Source organism: Colletotrichum phormii (genome assembly GCF_030913505.1).
Source record: "Colletotrichum phormii strain CBS 102054 chromosome Unknown BDP81scaffold_3, whole genome shotgun sequence".
Lineage (NCBI taxonomy): Eukaryota > Fungi > Ascomycota > Sordariomycetes > Glomerellales > Glomerellaceae > Colletotrichum > Colletotrichum phormii.
The window spans coordinates 1,096,258-1,118,313 of record NW_026851445.1 but is presented as its reverse complement, the minus strand read 5'-3'; the positions used below and the strand labels follow the sequence as shown (position 1 = coordinate 1,118,313).

Below are 22,056 nucleotides of genomic sequence, written 5' to 3'. Positions count from 1 at the left end.
TAATATTTCAAAGTCAATCCCCCAGTCGTCAATAAGTCGTGCCATTACCATGTGTATGTCGTAGTAAAATTGGCTCGAATGCAGTTTGGTCGTCATCTCGCAACTCGCCAATTACATCGCGGTAGCCCCAGCGTTCAGCTGGAGACAATTGCTGAGCAGATTGGCGCCCTCATGCAACAGCTCCCAACGAGTGGTTTCAAATGAGTCCTTGAGAACTAGCAGCATCGCGGTGTTTTCGTTGATGCCCTTCATCGCCTTGAGCTCGTCTGGCGAGGACGCGCCGCCGTATTTCAAAAGATACTCTCGCATTTGCCGTACCTGTTCCTGCTTGGATGTCGGGAGCGGGACTTCAGGACAGGGGCCTTCTAGGGCGAATCCATAACACCATACGACAAGGGCAGCAAAGTACAGAACCCAAGGCCTGTTGAGCAGTACGTCGTCTCGCGCAGTGTACGGCTCATCGGACTTGAAGCCGTTGGGTTGATGCGCATGGCCGCCATCGGGTATGAGAACAGAGCTGATGAACTTGAGGGCATAAAAGGTCGCGTCGCGGGCCTTGGCAGTTGGCGCCCAAATGTCCTTCATCCTTCGTTGAGCACTGTTGAGATCTTGCTGCCCAATAGCTCGTCCAAGAAGCCGCTTTGCCCTAGCAAAGATTTGGCAGTCGACAATGTCAACGTGCATTGCCATATGAGCAAGATGATGCAGTACGGTGCGGCTCTCAAAGACGACGTTGGCGTCATTCTTCTTTGCCGAGTCAAAGCGGTATGGGTCAGAAGAGCCTTCTGTCCTTGTGAGGGACTTGTCGAAATCTTCCTTCCATGCGTCAAAGGCCCTGGTGAGTGTTCCCCGCCATTTGTCTCTACCGCCCAGTGCCTGAGACACGCCGCCGCCAAGAACGTTGACCTGAAGATCTCTTTGATTCATGTGCCAGCTAACGCTGAGGAGGCCGGCCATGAGGACCATACGACCGAAAGGATTGGTCTGTACGCCCTGGCCACTGAGGGTTCGTTTCAGACCCTCCAGGAAAGAGATCGGCTTGACACCGTTGGACAGTAGATTGGAATCAACTCTACCGACTTCCGCACCGCTCGTAGCCTTCCACAACGCCTCATCGCAGGGCAGAGGCAACCTCATTTCGTGCGTGACCATGACCGTAGAGTGGCCAAACATTGTAGCGTGAATGGAGTCTATGACGAAAGCAGCAAATGCAGCTCGTCTTGTCGACTCGTTGGTGATCCAGTGATTCCACCACTCGTCTGCGGTGTGGGCCACGCCGGATGCCGAGGAATGGCGCGAGCTGTTCGTCTTGTCGTCCCGAGGGTTGGGTGGCGAGTCGAGAGATGACTTGCCAATGAGCGATCTTCCACGGCGCATCAGGGTAATTGTGGTTGCGTGGTGGATGTGGGCTCGCTCGTGCAGTTCTCTAGTTGAGTACATCTTTTCGTACAGTTCAAGAAGTAGAAGTGTCTGGAACAGCCACAGCTTTGCCGGCGGCCTGAAATTCGGGTCCATGAAAATCTCCCATCTCAGGTGCCAGGCGATAAAGTTGGACAGCTGAGCACCCGCTTTTGTGACCTTGTGGCCGTGTGTCTTGTCGAGGCATGCCGCACCTATCGTCATCATTGCTAGAAGAAGCAGATTCGGAGTCCGGTCAGGCGAGAATGTAGGCTTGTGAAGGATGGGAATCTGGTCACTGAAATGAACCCAGTACGAGCCGATGTAAGCCTGCATCATGCGCTTGCTGAGCATGTGGTCGCCGTCGCTGCGGTCACCCTCCAAGATGCTTTCACGCTGTCGCATCGCCGGAGCTTCATCGTTGTCGTGAAACCTTTGGTTGATGAAGTCATAAATCTCTTGGCTCTTCTCCTCAGATATCGTAGCCTCTGGAAGATTCTGGTCCAGCAGGTTGTTGACAGCCATGACTTGATGAGGGCCTGAGGGGAAGTATCCCATAGGCACGCCCTCTGTTCCCACATAGGGGACGCTATAGGGATTCTGGTACTCGCCGTAGCTGCAAGATTGTTAGCGGAGTTTCTATCCAAACGAAGGCCAAACCAACTTGTGAACGTACCCGGGAGCCACCATCTGGCCCATGGGTGAGCCTTCACCTCCTTGTTGCGTGTTAAAGAGGTAGGCAACGAAATCTTCGGGGATTGTGACATATGGTGATTTGCTCAAGATGCTGTCGCTCCCGAAAACGGGGATCGTCCCAGGCATAGACATCTGATCGAGCAGCATCATCTCGCCTGACTGCTGGGGATGACCCTGTTCACTGTACTCGGCCGACGTGGTCGGTGCGTATGTTTGGCCCTCGCGGGGTACGTTACCCGCGCCGTTGGAGAAGTCGGAGGGCGGCAAGTTGAATTGCGGGAAGTTCTGCTGAGTTGTGTATGCTGCAGACTGAGGGGTATTGTGCGGCTGGGTGTGGTAGCCGTGTGGATTGGCAACCGGGGACATGTAAGACCCGTTGGGTTGTCCAACCGGCCTTGGTCCGCTCGGAGACTGTTGCGGGGGGCGATGCGCCTGAACGCCTCCGTACCCATTGTCGTGATGCATGTAGCCGTCCATTCCACCAGGGTGCACACCTATTGGGTATCCCGGTGGTGTGTTGGTTGCCTGAATGAACGGACTGCCAGATACGTCCTTGGGCGACTGATATTGCATTTGGGCTTGCCGCATATTGGCGAAGCCCGTTCCCGGCCGACTAATCTCGGGCGAAGCAGACCCAGGCAGTGGGAAAGGTGGGCGATCCGTAGTAGGGGAGATATGGCTCATCATCGAGTCCTTACGGTTCAGGGCAGACCCCTTGGCTGTGTGACGGTCTCTATGGCGGTTACACAAATCAAGCCGAACGAAAGTACGACTGCAATCAGGAAAGTCACAAGCATATATCTGCTTGGGCGTGTGGTTGAGCTGGTGACGGTACCTGGGGAGTTGTTAGTTAAATAAGGCACCGTCTTCGCACATTACCACGTACAAGTGCTCGGCTCTGGAGTAGCTCTTTCCACAGCCCTCTTGAGGACATTCAAACTTTTTGTCCAAGCCTTTGCGACTCCTCCGTCTTTTCCTAGCAGGACCACCTTCCGAGTTAGAGGAACCGGCCTTTCCTTCGTCGCCATCGTCGTCCATGATGTCGGCATCCTTGTCCTCGGAGATCTCCCGCAGTCTCCCTCTCCCCATTTCGTGTTCTTGCTTAATGAAGTGCTGCGGACTCGTTCGCGGCTCGTGTTTTGTCGCCATTGTCGCAGGGCCGGCAGAGGGCAGCGAATTCGAGGCTTTGAAAGTAGCTGGGTGTGCGGGTAAAACAGAAGTCATGATTTTTTCAGACGGCAGCTTCCTATTGTAGGTGTCGGGAAATCCGAGGTAGTTGGCGGCGCGGGTCCTGTCGCGATGTAACAGACCAAGACGCAGAGGCACCAGCTTCGTTGCGCTCGAAGCCTCTCGTCGCAAGGGTATTAGGACTCTTGTTTTGCAAAGCCTAGAAGGGGCAGTCGAAGAATGATCAAGTAGCGCGACTTTGGCAGTGCATTTAGATCAGTGTGCTGGATGTTTCGTGTTCTTCAGTTCTCGTAATGTACAAGCTGCGTGCGCAAAATCGCACTCGACTTTTCTAGGTTGGCCTCTCCAAAGCCAATTGGAGAGGATTTTCAAAACATGACTGAGAGGAAGTGACACCGGCCAGCAGAGGTTAACGGTAGCGGCAACGGCGTGGCAAGAAGGCAGAGTGCGATGCGTGAGGGAAAAGTCGCGGCTGAGAGCGCAGTTCTCGAGGACAGTGAGATGCTGCTTCAGTCGAGGTACGGAGACCCTTGAGGCGAGATCAGGCAAGGCAAGGTAAGCAGCTGGGAATGGTTAGCAGGTGGATGTTGGTGGAGATGGTAGTATTAATGACGGGTCTGCCGCCTGTTGCGGTAAAATGGACGAGCGCTGCACTGCATGACAGAGCGAAAGAGACGGGAGGGGGGAGGGGTGTCAAAAAATAAAATAAGAGACGGCAAGGTTGGAGGTTGCGGAAGGGAGTGGACCAGGGCCCCAAGGGCTGTGGAGTGAGTTGTGGACTAAAGGGCGATAGAGATGGACCAAAGCGTTGCGTCCTAGGGGGTGGGTGTGTAACAACCAAGAGCCTGGCCTGGCGCCATCAACTCTCACTGTTTCTTCTCTCTCTGGTGCTCTCTCTCTCTCTCTCTCTCTCTCTCTCTCTCCATACGGATAGATCTCTGCTGAGTAGACCGAAGGAGTCCGATGCACTATTGCTTTGACGTTGGGCGATGACTTGCAGACAGAGCCACAGAGCCTAGTCCACGGCCTGGGAGGGAGTGGTTGGAGAAGCGCAAGTACCGTATTCGTAGATGAAGAGCAGCTGAGTGACGAGGGGTGGGAGCAGAGACGGCGAAGGGAAAAAAGAGAGTTTCGTCTTTTCCCTCCTCGCTCCCTATTTCCTGGGGGAGGCGTCGCCGCCGTTCCAGTTGCACAAGCTGTCGTCCGGGGCGGTCCAGCCTCTAAGAAGCAAGACTCCCTAGGGAACCTTGACTGAAAGGATGGCAGGAGACGGGACGAGATGGGGATTGTACCGGGTACGGGATCTGGTGGTGGAAGCAGAGATGGAGTGCAGTGATTCTGGTCCAAGATCAGGTACCTGGAGCTTCGGGGTACATTGGGGCCGGACGGCGCGGTCCCTCGAGTGCGAAGTAAACCGAAGCGAACCGTTGATGTCCGTCAGTGGCATTCCCAGCTAACCTGAGGTTAAGGTAGGTACCTCAAACTCAAGGACAGCGGCGATGAAGTGTATGTCGGGGAGCGCCGCTGAGCAGATCGGTGCCCAGCGCTTGTGACGACTACAGCAGTAGCTGCGGCGGCAATAGCAGCCGATCGAGCTTGGTCGCATGTCATCCAGCTGAGGTATCGTCGTCCCGAGTAACCCGTGTCAAGCTCGATTCGTGGTCCTAGCTGGTGGATGGTATCCGGCACTGGAAGCTGGATGGATGCGGGCGTGGCAAATCGTCGTTCCTGGTCCACGGCGGCATGTCTGACGGGTACCAGGTAGAATTGTCTCTCAAATCCCCGGGGGTTGGATTCGAAATGCCGGGAGACATGGGAAGGGAACGGGAAGAAAAGAGAAGGAAAATGGAGGGCGGGAAAGAGGCGACGGATGACGGAGAGACAGAGAAACAGAGAAACAGAGAAACAGAGAGGGAGAACGAGACAGACAAATCGGATTGGAATGCCTCACCTGAAGAAGATTTCACCTCGCCAAGTCGATGGATGCAAGGGCTCTCGCTGGACTGTGAACGGCAGTGCAGCGCAAAGCAGAAGAATCGATAATCGTAGTTGGACAGGACGCGCCGTGTGCGTTTGTGTTGCTGAGTTCGAGGCAGGCAGAGAGCGAGAGAGATGGGGGCGCACGCAAAGGCAGGAAACAATGTCGCCTTTCTTCTCGAAGCTCGGATGACAGGGCAGAAAGATGTTTGCTGCCGTTGAAGATTTGGGCCTCGGGGATGGATGGCAAATCCAATATCTGGGTTATCCGTAAGGTAAGGTACTCCGTAAGGTAGGTAATATCGACTGGAATGGTGGTGCGTGGGTGGTGCTTGTGTTTGGAGCTGGTCCACCGCGTTAGTAACTTAGTATGGATAATGGCGGCAAAGTCCTGGGGAAGTGGGTTGAATTGGAAAAAAAAAAAAAAAAGCGTTTAACCATCTGGGCAGACGGATGGAGAGCACAGAGTGGGAGTGTGGGGGGTCTTATGCCACCTCCCACTCCCACTTTCTCTCTCTCTCTCAGAGTCTCAGTCTCTCTTGCCTCTCGACCACCCTCAAGCATCCAAGGTAAGGTAAGCTCACCCCTCTCTGCTTCCATTCTGTGCAGGGCAGGGCAGGCAGGCAGGCAGGCAGGCAGGCAGAGTGTGCGGATTCTCTTCCCCCCCCCCGTGCCCCCCTTTTCCCCCCCTTCCACCCTTCCAGACAAACCCGGCCATCGGTGAACCCAGGGTGTAGCCAAGGTGTGAGGCCCGCCGGCGATGCGATGCGATGCGATGCGATGCGCAGAACCCAGATGACCTTGACCAAGCAGATGCTAAGCTGTACACTCCCATAGGAGCAGACATTGACGGTAGAGCCGTACCATGCAAAAAAAAAAAAAAGGTGTGGTGGGCCACGCCATTGGGGAGGGGTCCTTCATTAGTGCGCCTTCGAATAACCCGTACAAAGTACATGTAATAATTAACATGGCATGTTGCGGTTGGAATGCTTCTTGGGTGACTCCCCTTTTGCGACCCTTCCTTGGCACAGTCTACTACAGAAAGGTCTTTGAGGGTGCACTCGGAGAGGGGGGGGAGAGCTTGAAAGATGATGCGGCCAGGCACTCATACCGTATATCCCGTACATGTAATAATTGCCATGGTACTGCGTACCTCGCCCCGAGCAGGATAGACGCGCCGAGGGAACGGCCCTCGCTCAAAGTGTGGTGCAGGACAATATCGGAACTTGAACAAGGGCAACAGGTCGTGTAAGCAGAGGGGGGCATCCGGCTGGTCTTCGGTACCGTTCGCGAGAACCCGACAAAAAAAAGTTGACAAGTGACCACCTGTGCAAGTGCGTTCCTGCGCCTCGTCATTTGCCGTCATGGAAGAAAGAGTACGGTATCCGTCCGAGGCAGCCGCACCATGCTCCCGTACGTCCTCCTCGGAATAGGTACACGGAGAGAGGAAAAAGAGCAATGAGCCCAAGAGCCTGGTTGGCCGCAAAATCCCGCTCCAGCAGCCGTCGCTATAGTGGTAGCCGAGGAAAATGCAACTGAACATGCCCAAAACCACCGGGCTCGGCTGGGTTTGGTTGCAATCCATGGATACATTTTGTCGGGTGAGAAATCTTGACACCTCTGACCTGCTTTTTCCTAGGGAGCGGAGATCGATCTGGTTGGCGTGGTTAATAAAAAGACTAAGCCGTAAGTATATTGGGTCAGGAACTCCCCCCCCCCCCCCCAATTCACAACATCGCTCGCCTCGTCTTTTCGGTTGACGGATATCGGTCGGCAAGCCGCCATGTTGAGCCAAAGTGAACGAAGAGACAGTGACGTTTTGTCCTCACAATAGCTCCACATAGTTCCGAGTAGCGAGGTAACGGGGCGGGCCAAGCTGAGAGGTTGCTCTCATGACATTTCCAAGTGGTGTTCTCTGTCGTCGTACGACCATCAACTGGATGGGATGAGCACAGCAAACACAGACTGGTCCCTTTGAGCTAGAGGGTCCCCGCCCAGAGACCCCCAAAGATCCCCCGAGTTCTCCTCGCTCGCCTTACGACAAGCATGCCCATGCCGTCCGTGACTGGCGTGGCTAGCTTCTGCAGGGATGGCCGGTGTGCGTATCCGTAGCTCACTTGAAGAAGACGAGACGTGTGGGGATGGGCACGGTCTGGAGCTTGGACGGTGGACTTCACTCTTCTGGGGCGCCATACCCCCGGCCTATCGACATGGTTGCGTGGATCGGCCGCCGGTGTCACCTAGACTTCTCGAGCTTCTTTTATTGCTGCCAGCCTTTGCCAACCAGCGTGTGCGTTATTAGTTGGTTAGCTACCCACAGACGGCACTGTCAATATTTCGCCGGAGATCGTTCTTGTTAGTGTAATTGCCCACGTAATTTGCTTCATAAGTCTTTGCCGTTCTGTGGTGCGTCGGCGTCAATGGCGGTAAGAGTTACAAGATTGCTCCGCTCGAGGGTGGTGTTGTGTTGACAAGGAAGTAAGACATTGTGAAAGTATACATGCTCAGCGTCGAGGAAGACGCAGAAGAGAGGCAAATGTGCGCCACACAAGCAGCACAATATTGCTGTAAATTGCCTGTCAATTACCTGTCACCGTTAATCTTACACGTGGTTATTATCGTGGCAGGTCGCACCAGACCTACAAACTGCCCGCTTATCGCGTCTAAGCTGTTGCTGTCAGACCGAAGCTGCAGCACTCACTAATGAAGCTCGGAAATAACCAAGCTGCGACACTTCAGAGGCCAAGCTAGCGGCCCATCATACGCGCTCGAATTCACCCAAAGGCGGATGCCATGTCGTTGTCGATCTTGTGCCAGTTATCAACCCCACGCTCTGAGGCTGAGACGCGTGAGGCACATCAGGAACAAATACCGCATTCTCGGGTGGGGCGTGGGTGAATCTTCCAAGTCGGCATAGTCCAAGTGTCGAGGCAGACGGATACGTTCAAAAGAGTATTTCCGGAGTCTCAGCCGGTATGTCGGCCATCCCCGTTGATGCACTCTCAATTCCTTGGCTCTTCTCATCTCGTAATGGGTTCCCAATCTGGTGTAGACCCTGAAAGCGGAAAGGCAGCACACGACCCTCTTTGTCGTGGCACTGACAGCCCAAATTTGCTTGTGAGCAACCATCCACGCCCTTCTTCCATCGCTGCCGGCAGTCGAATGGGCTCAAGTTGCAGTGCTTCGGTCAACAGATTGGGGGTTAGGAACAGATGTTCGATCCAAAAACGATGGAGGTCTTCGGACTCACCATCCTGGTTCCCTGTACCTTGGTGACTTTTGTCTATGTATCTTCGTAGCTGCGAATGGTGGGTTTCCTCTTCGCCCTCACAGTCACGCAGCGAAACAACTAGTTTGAAATGGCAGCGCCTCAGCTGAATATCTAAAGGATTATCTCTAGGCAGGTTCTGATGCCATCTGACGTAGAGAATCTGAGGCAGAGAACGTTGGCCAAGGAAATTCGGCGTGCAAGTTGCCGGCTAAATGATGTCGATAGTAGCCGTCATCTAGAACTGTACTTCAGCCTAGGGCCGAGGCGACTCGCAAATAGTTGTGGTGGAGGTGGTTGCAGGGATATATAGCTGATCGTCGGTCAGCACCTGTTGGAGGAGAACCACAGACCGTCGGCTCCACCCACGGTGAGCTTCAGCAGGGACAAGGGCTCCTTCGCACGCAGTGGCCCCTCAAGGGTGAGGGTAACAACTAAATGATCTCCTAGTAAGCCATAGTTCGGAAGTATATTCAACGAACAGCAAGCTGATGGTTTTCTGTGGTGGTTTTGGAGTTGAGGTTCTCTGGACGATTCGCCTAGTCATTCCATCAATGTTTTGCGAGGCAATAGAATTGGTAGATCTTTGTAGCGCCTACGGCGGGCAAAGGGTCGTGAGGGTTCAGGTTTCTCATCGAAAGCGTGCCACTTGCGCATGTCCTTGCGGGTTGGAGCTGTAGACAGGTTCGACACCTGACCAATCCGCACGCCGATGCGTGTTCGAATGAGGATGCCCGATCATGTATCGATTGGGTAGCCAGCCCCCCTTCTCGAAGCCTTTGGCACGACCAGGGCGTCAGTCAAATGACTCGGCGAAATTTCGAAACCTCAAAGCAGACACTATTCCTTCTTGTCTAGCCTGCGTAGTTAGTTTCGATATTAGTTGAGGAATAGGTAGAGCAGATAGAACGTCGTGGGGCTCCCAAGTCTGGCGTCGAAAGAAAGTTTGGGGGTCTCTTGGTCCACCTGCGTCTCGATGTGGGATGACCCTCGTGCAAAGATTCAATTACGTGCGAGATGGTCGCCCAAGCTACTGGGCCAGCCACACCTAGTGTTTCGTACAGCGTGGGGGATGGAAACCCAGACACAGTCTTGTCGGGCACATCTCGCGGGCCGTACTGTGACTCGGGTATCTATCTGTATGGCCGGGAGCCCTGGAGGTATTGAGATGCCCTGGCAAGCTGGCTCGACCAGGAGGCCAAGAATGGAGGAGAACCTCCCTTGGTGCTCGCGGGCGCGGCCGATGTGTTCGTGCAGCCAAGACTCGGCCTCCCTCGATGTGGGGAAATTGGGGTTGAGTTTGTCAAAGGGGATTTCCCCGTGCAAGCAGACGTCAATCAATGGGCGCACAACGGCCTTAAATCTAAAGCTCTGCTGGATAGGTACTGTGTTCTGGCGGACGGAAGCTTTTCCAATCGAAAGCTTGATATGCTGCCCCTGGATTTGGCAACTTGTCAATCCAAGTCTCCATTCTGCTCGTTGGTACGTAGCATGGTAGTCACTGGCTTGCGGTTGAAGATAGCATGGTGATTCGAGATCATTGCTTCCATGTTATTCATCATTAGCAGATGGTGAAAGTCGAAGCTGTTGAGTTTGCCTTGAGGTTTGATATTGGTGAAGAGCGTCTGATTTCCACGAGTCTGAAGTATCAGAATGTGTTTGCTGATGAAAGGACGAAGTGGGATAGACGTCGTGACTTTGGACCGCGCGGGAAAACAGTGAGGGGCCGATGGAACTTCACATCGAGGTGGGTCCACCATTGCGCTATCCCAATTAGGCTGAAGCTGAAAATTTGCTCCGGAGCCGACTTACACCCCTCAACTTAGGTAAGCAGACCACCGGCCTGAATAACGGAGGATGGCATTTCAAGCACCACTTTCGTATACGTACCGATGTCGCACCACATTGACGCCAGCAACGGGGGCCCAACTTTTCCAGGCACAACCTCTCGTGCCTCTCCAGCTGTCCAGTGCTCGCTGTTCAGAGTTCACGCCAGACCCCGAATTCCGCCATGCCGCCAGTGGCCGCCCCGCAGCTCGCTCCTCGAGGCAGGCAAGGCCAGGGGCAACCAGCAACCAACAGAGGCGCCGCCGGCTGTTTGGTGCCATGACGTGAGAAAAAATCCCCTTCTCGTCCACACATCCACGCTTCCACTCTCCCGCGCCCCGACCCTGCCTCTCTTTCCCCCCCTCACACCGTTTTCTCCTCAATCTTCATTCTCGAGTACGATGTGATACCAAGGCACGCCTCTCTATTTCTCTCTCTCTCTCTCCAGTTCCTGCGACCTGTACCAAATCAGCTCCGACAGCCTCGGCAAATCCTCATTTTATTCCTACCACCGTCATGGCACCCAAATCTTCAAAGGTCGCTCACGACGACACAAAGTCCGAGAACACAAACACCAAAGAGAAGCACACGTCTGGTTCTGGTGGTCACTCGAACGGCAAGCTTCGTCGTGTGGCCAGCTCGACGGGTTCTCAATTGCGAGAAGTTACAAATGCCAACGCTCCTGCGGATGCTCCCACCACGGCCAAGGAGGCTGCTCAAAATCCAGGCGTAAGAATGCACCTCACCCCTTCAACCTCGCCATACCCACATAGGCAGCGTCCCAGCCTCGTAGAACTACCGGCTAACACTGTAATTTTTCAGATTCAATGGAAAACCTTTGAGCGAGACACACTCCATGCATACCGTCGCGAGCATCACCTCAATACTCCTACCTCTTTCTCGTGCTCGTACCGTCAATTGGTTCTTTCGCGACCTGGCGGAATTGGCCTACACTCCCCAACGATGGCTCGAAAGAAGGAGAATAGACGGCAGAGCAAGGAACAATTAGCGATGACGGTGCGGAAACACTTCAACGGTGTCGGAATACAAGAAAACGATGTCATCGTCGACTTTATTCACAAAGTCAGGAGCCACGCCATAACCAAAAGCGACCGCCACCGAAAATCGAATTCGAAATCGCACGACGCTTAAAGACCTTAATGACGGAATGACTACTTTTTGGGATTTACACGCATCGAACGAAGTTGGTTGACGGGTACACTTGTGTCACCGGAGCATAGAGCCACGCCGGCCGTTTGGGCGATTTCGGACTGCATAATGATACCTCACCGTGGGCAGGAAACCCCCATGACGATAGACGACAAAGACCAGATCCTTTGTCTCAAATTTTTTACTAATTTTTTTTTTTTTTTTTACATGGCTATGATCTATCACAGTAATGATATATGGAGTTTTGGATCGGGAGAGTTTTCAGAAATCTGCAATTATTTGGACACTGCGCGCCTTGATTTGCCCCGGCTGCTCCTCCGAGTCCCGGCGCACCGAAGGCTTTCATGCACTGCACAACGCGCATCCCCCAGACGTAGCCGCGAATTTCCACCTGTGGGCTGTGGGGCGTGTTCGCGAGCCACTTAAAGCCATCCCAATTGCTGACGTGAAGCTTGAGGTGCAGCAGTTACCCCCATTTTACTTACCCAAATTACCCCCGGTCCCCCTGCACTCACCCGCGCCCTTCTTGCTGCAGGTGCCTGAGGCAATCACCGTCTTTCGGCTTAGCATCGGGCCAAAAAAAAGTTGATATCATCCCGTCTCCAATGGCATCGAAGGGCAAAGAATTTGCGGGAGAGTTCCACTTGGACGTTGATGCTTTTTCCGCATCCCCAGGTCTAATTTAACCGCCTAAAATCTACGACACACTGCTTTCAGATGATTCGACAAGCTTCACAATGAATGCAAGCATTCTTACAAAGGCAGCGGCCCCGGGCCGTCTGCTGTCCAGCCGTATTTCTAGGCAATCCAAGCTCAAGGATGCTGTCTGCAAACGCGCCCAAATCCACACCGTCACTTGTACCGTTAGACCCACGAAGCCTCTAGCTTCCCGGGTGACATCTCAAGCTCCCTCATCCAAACGTGTAAGTAATACTGCTTGCTAGAGTATCAAAACAGCCTGTTGAATGTTGACTTCTTTAGGCATTCCATGCGACATCCACCAACCTCGCACCGAGCGACCCCTACAAGACTTTGGGTGTTGACAAATCAGCATCTGCGGGCGACATCAAGAAGGCATACTACGGCCTAGCAAAGAAATACCATCCCGACACGAACAAGGATGCCGGAGCGAAGGAGAAGTTTGGCGAGATCCAGAGCGCATACGAGATCCTGTCCGACCCCAAGAAGAAGCAGCAATTCGACCAGTACGGCGCTGCCGGCTTCGACCCCAGCGGCGGCGGCGGCGACCCGTTCGGAGGCGCTGGAAACCCATTCGGCGGCGGGTTCGGAGGGCAGGGAGGCTTCGGCGGCGCCGGCGGCTTCAACTTTGACGACATCTTCTCCGCCTTCACGGGCGGCCAAGGATTCGGACGCCGCGGCGCCGGCGCCGGCGGCAGAGGACAGAACCCCTTCCAGCAGGAAATCCTGGTGGGCGACAACATTGAGGTGCAGTCGAGCATATCCTTCATGGAGGCGGCCAAGGGAACGAGCAAGACGATCACGGTGACGCCCCTGACGGGGTGCGGGACGTGTACGGGCAGCGGACTCAAGCAGGGCACAAAGAGGTCGGCGTGCAAGTCGTGCAACGGAACGGGTACCCGGGTGCACTTCATGAACGGCGGGTTCCAGATGGCGTCGACGTGCGGGAGCTGCGGCGGGACGGGCACGACGATCCCCCGCGGGTCAGAGTGCAGGTCGTGCGCGGGCAACGGTGTCGTGAGGGAGCGCAAGACTATTACGGTCGACATCCCCGCGGGAATCGAGGACGGGATGCGGCTGCGCGTCGACGGCGCGGGCGATGCGCCTGTCACGGGCAAGAACGCCGAGGCCGGCATGCGGACGCAAAAGGGCGACCTCTACGTCTTTGTGCGCGTCGCGACGGATCCCAAGTTCCGTCGTGCGGGTTCTGATATCTTGTACACGGCCAGCATCCCCATTACGACGGCGATGCTCGGCGGCGAGGTCACGGTGCCGACGCTTGATGGGCAGGTCAATGTCAAGGTGGCGACGGGAACCAACACGGGCGACAAGCTGACGCTTTCCGGCATGGGCATGAACAAGCTCAACGGCAGAAGAGGCGGCTCCGGCGACCTCAAGGTGGAGTTCCGGGTGAATATGCCCAAGTACCTGAGCGCGAACCAGCGTACGCTGGTGGAGATGCTGGCGAACGAGATGGGAGACAAGACGGCGCGGAAGATTATGAACGTCACTCCCCAGGGGTGAGTTTTTTTTTTTTTCTTTTTTCCTTCCCTTCCTTGCGCGCGAACACAAGCGAGCTGCCGTTGCCAGGCTCTTTCTCTCTTCTCCCTTATACAGTCCTAATCCCAGGACACCTCGAACGCCCCGTTTTGTACTAATTCCCGAAAGTAGAACCCAGCCAGCTTCGCCCGACGACTCCGAGACCCACAAGAACGAGGGCTTTCTCAAGTCCATGTGGCATACCCTGACGAACCACCCGGCTCACCAGAAGCCCGGTGACGATGCAGCAGACAAATCGACAACGGATAAGAAGACGGACGAGAAGAAGGACGAGTCCAAGTAGGGCTCTTAAAGCTCCGGCGACTCATCTTGAGCTACCGGTTCGCTGCTTGTCCTTGTACCATATCTCGGGGGCCTTGGCGGTGCAGACGCGACCTTTCTTCCCGGTTTGATCATAGAAACTGAAGGTTGGAGGATCTTGCATGGCAGGTGTTTACAAAGGTTTTCGTTTCTGGCTTCTATCTTGTTCTGTGTAATCCCGACGTTTCGTCGGCAGAAAGAGGGGGGGAGGTTGCCAGCCCATGTTTGTTTGGTTTATGGAGAAAGCCTCATTGCTTTGCTCGATTGTATTATTAACATGACTAAGAAAAGTGTACAGTGTAGTATAGACCATAGGAGAAGAGAGAAAGGGGGAGAGAAAGGGGGAGAGGAGGGGAGGAAAGAAGGACAAGCCAGCTCCCCGCGGAGGCCACTCACCTCAGATTATTTATAAAAGGACCACACCCAATCAATGAAGAAAGTATATAACAACTTTTCATCAATAACTTTGAGCAGAATGAAATGCTACGGGAGAAGTTCAAAACTCGAGACGGCGCCTGGTTGTGACGCGGGGCGCTTAAAAATCTAGACGATGAGACGCATGAAATCCATGTGAGCGCCGTGATGCGCAAGGAAAAGTCTGGTTGGTTTTGACCGCAGGAACGGCGTCTTGCCGCGCAAGAAGAAACTGAAAGCAACGGATGGCTGTTGAGGGAAAATTGCCACAAAGAATGGAAAGACGGGGGCCCTTGCAAGGAGCGGGCCGTTCGGGCCTGTTACCTGGTCCTGGCTCGGGTCCTTGAGAGTGGGGCCACGAAGCGCCGGCCGCCGGCGACCAATGGGAGGCCCGGGCGGAGGGGTAGCTAAGGTACGGATATTGGGTGGCCCGTCACTTGCATGAGGGCCGGGGCCAATGTGGTTGCGGAAACGTGGGTTGTCGAGGTTTAGGTGAAGTGTGCTTGTGGGTGTTAGTGGGATTGCGGATGGATTCTGCTGGTATTGAAGGGGCATCGCGTCGTCGAGCTGCATTTCTCTGCGGTGAAGGACCATGGTGTGTTTTCTCTATTCCAATGTTTGGTTGAGTGGAAGAAATTGCGCGTGAATTCGTTGCGCTCGCTTGGAATGTCAGATCACCGCTCTTCGGCGAAGCTGTGCTTACATGCAGAAAGACATCGGGACGTACATGTAAGCAGCGATGGTACCGTGATGAGCAGACGGTGCGGTCTGGCCAAGGTGGAACGGAACGGAACCACATGGATATCATGAGACGGCCAGGCGAGAGTTAGCTTGGCCGAATTGTTCGGAGCAAACTATCGGGAGTGGAGTGAGGGAGCATGCGAGAGACGGAGGAGAGTTGCATTGGGCAACGTCTCACTGTGATCCCGCCAGAGATGAGGGATAGGCCATCTGGGCATGTCGACGCGATAGGCGAGGTAACCTGATGTACGGTGAGGTGATTGGGACCCCAGGCAAAGGTGGATTTGAGGTCTCATGGTGCTTGACGTTGCTTGGTGATATTGGCACCAAAGAGTCGGGATAGGCGCGTTTAGATAGATGCCCGATCGAGGGTAGGTCGAGAGCGCTTGGCTACGGCTGAATTGTCTAGTGGACTGACGGATCATGGAGAACTGTCACTGTTGACCCTGCGTGAGGTGCCGTGATTTGCGTTGAATCAGTTGAAGTGTAAGGAGTTGCCTAAAGAGAAGCCATGGAAGAGGGATAGAGAGTTTACTCCGTACTTACTCTCCTCACAGTTCGCTTGTGAGCCAAGTGTGACTGACGGTTCGCACCCTCGTCTCGGCCCCCGCCAAAAAGCCAGGAACATCCCCGGCTCGTGGTGGACAATTCTCACTGCCTGGCGGCTACGTAAGACAGCCCAACGTACCCTCTCCCAGTAGCCGTGAGGTACACGTTATGCGCCAACGTCAACACCACTCACACGAGGCTAAGCTGAGCAGTGCAACAAGAAGACGGCGACGAATGAACAAGGTGCAGACATTTACTTGCCTCCAATCTCCGAGGCTTGGGCGCTTCGTCAACCAAGCATATATCACCGACAATCCGGTACCGCCACCGCCAGAGGCGCAAAACCTGGGCTGTTTAGGTGTTTGAAGACGAAAACGAGACGCCTGACGACGCCGAGCCATCTCGGTCGGACACACGAAAGCTGCCCCGCCCTTCCCAAGAAACTCCTCTTTAGGCCCTCCTCTGTCTAAATTACCGGCAGTCCCTCATCTCACCAGGTCCCCCAGCATTATGACCTCACAGGAACACGAGTCTGGTACATTTCTTCACAAACAATAGCCAGAGAGAAAGAAAGAAAGAAAGAAAGAGAGAAGAATACAACGATATTGTTGCCACCTTTGCAAGACAATCCGTCGCAAACTGTCGTACTACCACACCAACATTCCTCAGTCAATCTGCACCTCATCCTGAACAGGCACCAAAACTTAAGGCCGGTCGCAGAACAGCAACCCACATCAGCCAGCGCCATCAGCGCCGCCGAGAGCAACTACCCGACGACGACGGCGGGCATCCTTCTCCATCAACCAGCAGCCAGCAGCACCACAAACCGGGTCTACCTCTGTTCACCAGCAACCGAACACACGTATTCACATCGGGTACCTGACGTTTCTGACCTGGCCTGACCTGACAGAGAGACGGAAGTACGTACTCGCGATTGAGCTTGGGTGCACTGACTCTCAACTGCACCCGACTGAGCTGCCACCATTCTGGGCTCCTTCAATCGTCGCTGCCCGCCCCCACCCCGCACTCCGCCCGCCACGGCAAGACAGACAGCAAACAGCAACCAGCAACCAGCAACCTGCCCAGCGACCTGACCGGAGAGCTGCATCCGTCCATCTCCAGCCCGTCACCTTTTTCTTCCCAAGGCCACCTCTGACAAGGCCCCGTATGCCACCCAATCATCAAGACATTTGAACGAGGCTGCCCATCACAGCAAACCACCCCTCCGACTGCGATTCACTGTCCCCCGCGACATCCCCGCGATTCCCCGGGCCGAAACCTCGTCTTCGGAGCTGGCCTCGTCGCCGTCTTTCAAAATGATGCAGTCGCCCATGATCTCCTCGCCTCTCAAGGCCACAAACGAAATCGACTGGGTCACCCCGCTGAAGGATTATATCAGGGACACATACGGCGATGATCCTGAGCGCTATGCCGAGGAGTGCGCCACCCTCAATCGTCTGCGACAGGATGTGAGAGGCGCCGGCAAGGACAGCACCTCGGGCCGCGATATGCTCTACAGATACTACGGTCAGCTCGAGCTCCTCGACCTGCGCTTTCCTGTCGATGAGCAACACATCAAGATCTCCTTCACTTGGTACGTCTTCCGTCGCTCCTGCTGTGTCTCGCGGCCCAACGCGCCGCTTGACCATACTGACATGTAGCGCTTCGCAGGTTCGATGCCTTTACACACAAATCGACGGCCCAATACTCGCTCGCTTTCGAAAAGGCTTCCATAATATTCAACATCTCCGCCGTCCTATCATGCCACGCCGCCCACCAAACGAGATCCGAAGAGTCAGGTCTCAAGGCCGCGTACCACTCCTTCCAGGCCTCCGCCGGCATGTTCACTTACATCAACGAGAACTTCCTCCACGCACCTTCGTCCGACCTTAGCCGCGAAACCGTCAAAACCCTCATCTCAATCATGTTGGCACAGGCTCAAGAGGTTTTCCTAGAGAAACAAGTGGCGGATCAAAAGAAGGTGGCCTTGCTGGCCAAGCTCTCCAGCCAGGCGGCGTACTTGTACGGCCAAGCTGTTGAAGGTGTCCAGGACAACTTCAATAGAGCCATATTCGAGAAAGTCTGGCTTCTCATGGTTCAGGTAAGAATTGCTAGCACAGTGTCCTCCGCCACTTCTATCAGGGGTGGTTTGCAACCAAATGCTGTGGCTTTTGCTAACAGACGTAGGTAAAATTCAACCTCCTGAGCTCCATGTCGCAATACTACCAGGCCCTCGCCGACGACGAAGCTGGTCAACATGGAACTGCTGTCGCTAGACTCCAAGCTGCAGAGACCCAGGGCAAGGAGGCAAACCGCATCGCCACCAATTTCCCCAACTCAGTACCCCCGAGCTCGAATCTCGGCGCCGAGACCGGTGGGCTTTTAGTCGAGTTTAGTAAACGGCATCTGTCGACTGTCCAGGACAAGCTCAAGGAATTCAGCAAGGATAACGATTTCATCTATCACCAAACCGTTCCCGCGGAGGCCAGCCTTCCACCCGTCCCGAAGCTCCCTGCGTCGAAACCAATTCCTGTTAGCGAGCTCTACGCCGGCCAAGATATTCAGCGCATTACGGGGCCGGACCTTTTCTCCAAGATTGTGCCCCTGGCTGTGACGGAATCGGCCAGTCTCTACGACGAGGAGAAGGCCAAGTTGATCAGAGCTGAGACGGAACGAGTAGACACGGCGAACAGTGAAATGGCAGCAAGTCTGGATTACCTGAGGCTCCCCGGCGCTCTGCAGGTTCTCAAGGGTGGTTTCGATCAAGAAATCATGCCGGACGAAGAGTTCAGGACCTGGTGCGAAGACGTTGCGGGGCATGAAGATCCCGCCGCCATTTTCGATATCTTGAGATCCGACAAGGATATCATTGTGAACACTCTGGATAAGAACACGAAACAACTGGATATGGAAGAAAGTGTGTGCGAAAAGATGCGTTCCAAATACGAGAACGAATGGACCCAGCAACCAAGTTCGAGATTGACATCGACCCTGCGAAGCGATATCAGGAACTACCGAGAAGCGTTGGAAGAGGCAGCGAGAAGCGACAACCAACTGGCAGCAAAATTAAGGCAGAATGAAGGCGAATTCGAGGAGATGAGGGCGGCAGCCACCCACGGAAGTATCGAATCCCTGTTTCAACATGCCGTCAGCAAGGTGCGCGGGAAATCGAGCAATGTTACGAGTCCTTTGGGCAACGAACCAAACCTGCTAGATGTCGACTTTGACGAAGGGGGGCCGAGTGTCGTTGATCAAATCCACAAAGTGGAAGAGATCATGAAGAAGCTGAACCTGATCAAGAGGGAACGCAACCAAGTGTTGAAAGACCTCAAGGAAAAGGTTCGTCCTTTGGGAGTCCTTGCAGAAAACTGAACATTGCACTAATATCCACAGGTTCACAACGACGATATCTCGGAAATTTTGATTCTCAACAAAAAGTCGATAACCAACTACGAGAACCAGCTTTTCCAGTCAGAGTTGGAAAAGTTCCGCCCGTATCAGAACAGGTTGTTGCAGGCCAATCACAAGCAGTCGGCCCTCATGAAGGACTTGACGACCAGCTTCAACACGCTGCTGCAGGACAAGCGAGTCCGATCGGAGCAGAGCAAGTATGAGACAGTACAACGCCAAAGAACATCTGTCATGAACAAATACAAACGGGCATATCAGGAGTTCCTCGACCTGGAGGCTGGTCTTCAAGGTGCCAAGACTTGGTATGCTGAGATGAAGGAGACCGTTCAAAGCCTTGAGAAGAACGTCGATACGTTTGTCAACAACAGGCGGTCGGAGGGAGCCCAGCTTCTCAACAGCATTGAGCAGGAACGGTCAACCCGCAAAGACGCACATGCTGAGCTGGAGCGGGAGCGTCTGAGGGGCTTGATGGAGCGCATGTCCATGGAGCCTCCTGCACCGTCGCCCAAGCCTGCCTCGAACCGGCCAACGCCGTCGCCCTTGAATTTCGCCAACAACTCGACCCCACGATACCCCCAGACCAACTTTTCGGGTCAGTACCAAGTTCCTCAGTCCCCGCCTCCAAACCAGCAGCAGTATCCGAGCTTCGCCGCCCCTCCTACCTCGCAGTCTTACACGCCTCAGCCGGGGAACACATACGGCCAGCCAGCATACAATCCGAGTCAGTACGGCCGCACTCCCGGCCCTACATCACCGCCTCCCCACCAGTCCACGTTCGGTCCAACTGTCTTGCGAGGCCCAGCTTCGCCCCCGCCAACGCAGACCTCATTCAATCAGAACCAGCAGTACGGCAGTTTCCCTAACCCACAGCAACAACAGCAGCAAATGCCTGCCGGGTTCGTTCCGCCGCCTCCACCTCCTGGTCCTCCGCCACTGGGCCCTCAGCAGACTTTCTACGGTCAACAGGATTATCAACAACAGCAGCAACAGCAACAAGGCTATCCACATCAAAACCCCCAGAGTGCTTACCCATCAAGTGCGCACCCACGGTCAGCTCAACCTCAACAGGGGGGCGATCCTTGGGCGGGTTTGAACAACTGGAAATAAGAGTGGCTGGACTGGTTAGAATATGATGGATCGAAAGCTGGGCACATAGACAGCACTTCAAGGGGTAGTAGCTTTCGAGCGAAGCACGCAACTGAGACTTTGGTAGCTGCTTAACATCTAATGCGAGCAAGTGGGTGTTGGTTCCAGGCAGGATGGCACCGCAAAATCAATGGGTTGAATAGGCCTTAGGTGTGTTGAAGCTTGCAAGTAGATACAACAGACTGGCAAGACATGTTGAAAAGGGGAAAGCCGAGTGAGAAGTGAGCGGCTTCTAAATAGACCAAATGACCACAATTGCATAAAGAATCACCCACTCATTGATGTGACGGACGTCGAGACAGTATATGCTCCCATCGCCTCGAGCTCCTAGAATGGTGCATACATATATACCCTCCCACCCCTGCCTGGCTGGGTATAAACACTCATTAGAATTATCAGAAAGGCCAAAAAAGCAAAAGAGTTCATCCCCCTTCCCCCTTCCCTATTCCCTCCCCCCCAGTGGCGAATGGGGGCTACATCTCTGGGTGCACATGCTGGGACTCGAACACGGGACCTCTTCAAAACCTTCACCAAGTAGGCTTGTGGACTTGAACCACTCCACCAACCAGCCAGTTTTGACCTGACCTCCCCTTTGGGGGGGGGGTGGGGGGGCCTGCTGGCTGGTGACTGGAATGGAGGTGAGGGGGTATATATGGGATTGTTGTGTGTTTGGGGGGGAAGGTGCCTGCCTACCTACAAGTGAGGTAAGGTGGCTCATGATGGGTGGATGGTAGAAGCGATGAATCAGCACCTCGTCTATACGTCCAGCAGAGGTTGATTGACATTGGTTGAAAGCCGGTAGAAGATTGCGAGTTGGAGTTTGGTGGCCCTATATCAAGTCGCAGGCAGCTCATTTTTCGGCCGTCATTCACTTACGCGATTTCGCTGCTCCCCTCACCTTCTTTATTTATTTATCAACGCTATGAATGGGCCTCCAGCGGTTTCTAAGAGGCCTGTACGGTAGTCTAGTTCTTTGAGGTTAGCCATTCCCGTAGCTAGGCACCTAGGGCTCCTTTGTCCGCAGGCGGTATTCACTTCGGGCGTACATCCATACATTTGGACCACGGCTCGGAAAATCCTTTCGGTACCTTATCTTAGATCGTCTTTACTCTCCGTTGGAACTCGCGCGTGTCTCGCCAGGGTACCGCCGACGTGGTCCGAACATTGTCGGATGTCGGTTTTCATTATCGCAGGGACGGCGAGTAAGTGGCGTCATATTGAGCAGTATAGTACCACATCTACGGGGAAAAGAAAAAAAAGAACTTGCCGTCTCTTGGGCTTTCAGTGTTGCGTGGTTGTATTCTTGAATGAAAATATAGGAGGTTAGGAGCAGCATATGTGGCTAATGGGTGGGGTAATGTATGCGTATGTATCAAGACGAGCGACGTGTTACATGTGACTTTAGGCGGCTTTCCTATCAGCCTTTCCAATTCAGTTCATTTGCGCTATACTTAACGTAAATCTCTGTCGGCTCCTAGATTACAGCAGTAGCCCGCCTTCTCTTCCTGAGACTCTACGGCCGGCGAGCCCAGGTCGGCGCTGTGGGGCAAGCGAACGCTGAGTCGCGACTGGATAGTGGTGTCTGGATGGGCAGCAACAGCACGGATGGCGTCGGGCGACGACACAGTTTGTGGCTGGCCCAGCTCAACCGGGCCATGGCGCGACGTCGGAAGACATTTCTGGGCGTAAGTCTGGCTTGATTGGTTGACTCA

General features: G+C 54.4%; 4 protein-coding genes across 4 annotated transcripts; 3 read left to right on the top strand and 1 right to left on the bottom strand.

Annotated features, from left to right (window-relative positions):
- Positions 1–111: 111 nt before the first annotated feature.
- On the bottom strand, positions 112–3,318 carry BDP81DRAFT_309906 (fungal-specific transcription factor domain-containing protein; the record flags this gene model as incomplete). The annotated part of the gene is made up of 3 exons (XM_060583581.1): positions 112–2,014; positions 2,063–2,929; positions 2,981–3,318. The coding sequence occupies 3 exons, from the start codon at positions 3,316–3,318 to the stop codon at positions 112–114; spliced, it is 3,108 nt and encodes a 1,035-aa protein (XP_060449725.1).
- Positions 3,319–10,613: 7,295 nt separating this feature from the next.
- BDP81DRAFT_418094 (uncharacterized protein) lies at positions 10,614–11,814 on the top strand. Its single transcript, XM_060589681.1, has 2 exons — positions 10,614–11,083; positions 11,177–11,814. The coding sequence occupies exons 1-2, from the start codon at positions 10,871–10,873 to the stop codon at positions 11,504–11,506; spliced, it is 543 nt and encodes a 180-aa protein (XP_060449724.1). The 5' UTR covers positions 10,614–10,870; the 3' UTR covers positions 11,507–11,814.
- Positions 11,815–12,057: 243 nt separating this feature from the next.
- Positions 12,058–13,876, top strand: BDP81DRAFT_127604 (uncharacterized protein). The gene is made up of 2 exons (XM_060581694.1): positions 12,058–12,447; positions 12,506–13,876. Exons 1-2 carry the CDS (start codon positions 12,262–12,264, stop codon positions 13,745–13,747), a joined length of 1,428 nt encoding a protein of 475 aa, XP_060449723.1. The 5' UTR covers positions 12,058–12,261; the 3' UTR covers positions 13,748–13,876.
- A 3,227-nt stretch (positions 13,877–17,103) lies between these two features.
- On the top strand, positions 17,104–20,305 carry BDP81DRAFT_310386 (BRO1-like domain-containing protein; the record flags this gene model as incomplete). Its single annotated transcript, XM_060583634.1, has 5 exons — positions 17,104–17,381; positions 17,459–17,888; positions 17,975–19,126; positions 19,181–20,156; positions 20,196–20,305. 5 exons carry the CDS (start codon positions 17,104–17,106, stop codon positions 20,303–20,305), a joined length of 2,946 nt encoding a protein of 981 aa, XP_060449722.1.
- Positions 20,306–22,056: the final 1,751 nt, after the last annotated feature.

Excerpts from the sequence above, each read along its gene's own strand:
- BDP81DRAFT_418094 (XM_060589681.1), top strand. The coding sequence starts at position 10,871 with ATGGCACCCAAATCTTCAAAGGTCGCTCACGACGACACAAAGTCCGAG. Across the intron at positions 11,084-11,176 it reads AGGCTGCTCAAAATCCAGGC|ATTCAATGGAAAACCTTTGA; the intron begins GTAAGAATGCAC and ends GTAATTTTTCAG.
- BDP81DRAFT_127604 (XM_060581694.1), top strand. The coding sequence starts at position 12,262 with ATGAATGCAAGCATTCTTACAAAGGCAGCGGCCCCGGGCCGTCTGCTG. Across the intron at positions 12,448-12,505 it reads AAGCTCCCTCATCCAAACGT|GCATTCCATGCGACATCCAC; the intron begins GTAAGTAATACT and ends TGACTTCTTTAG.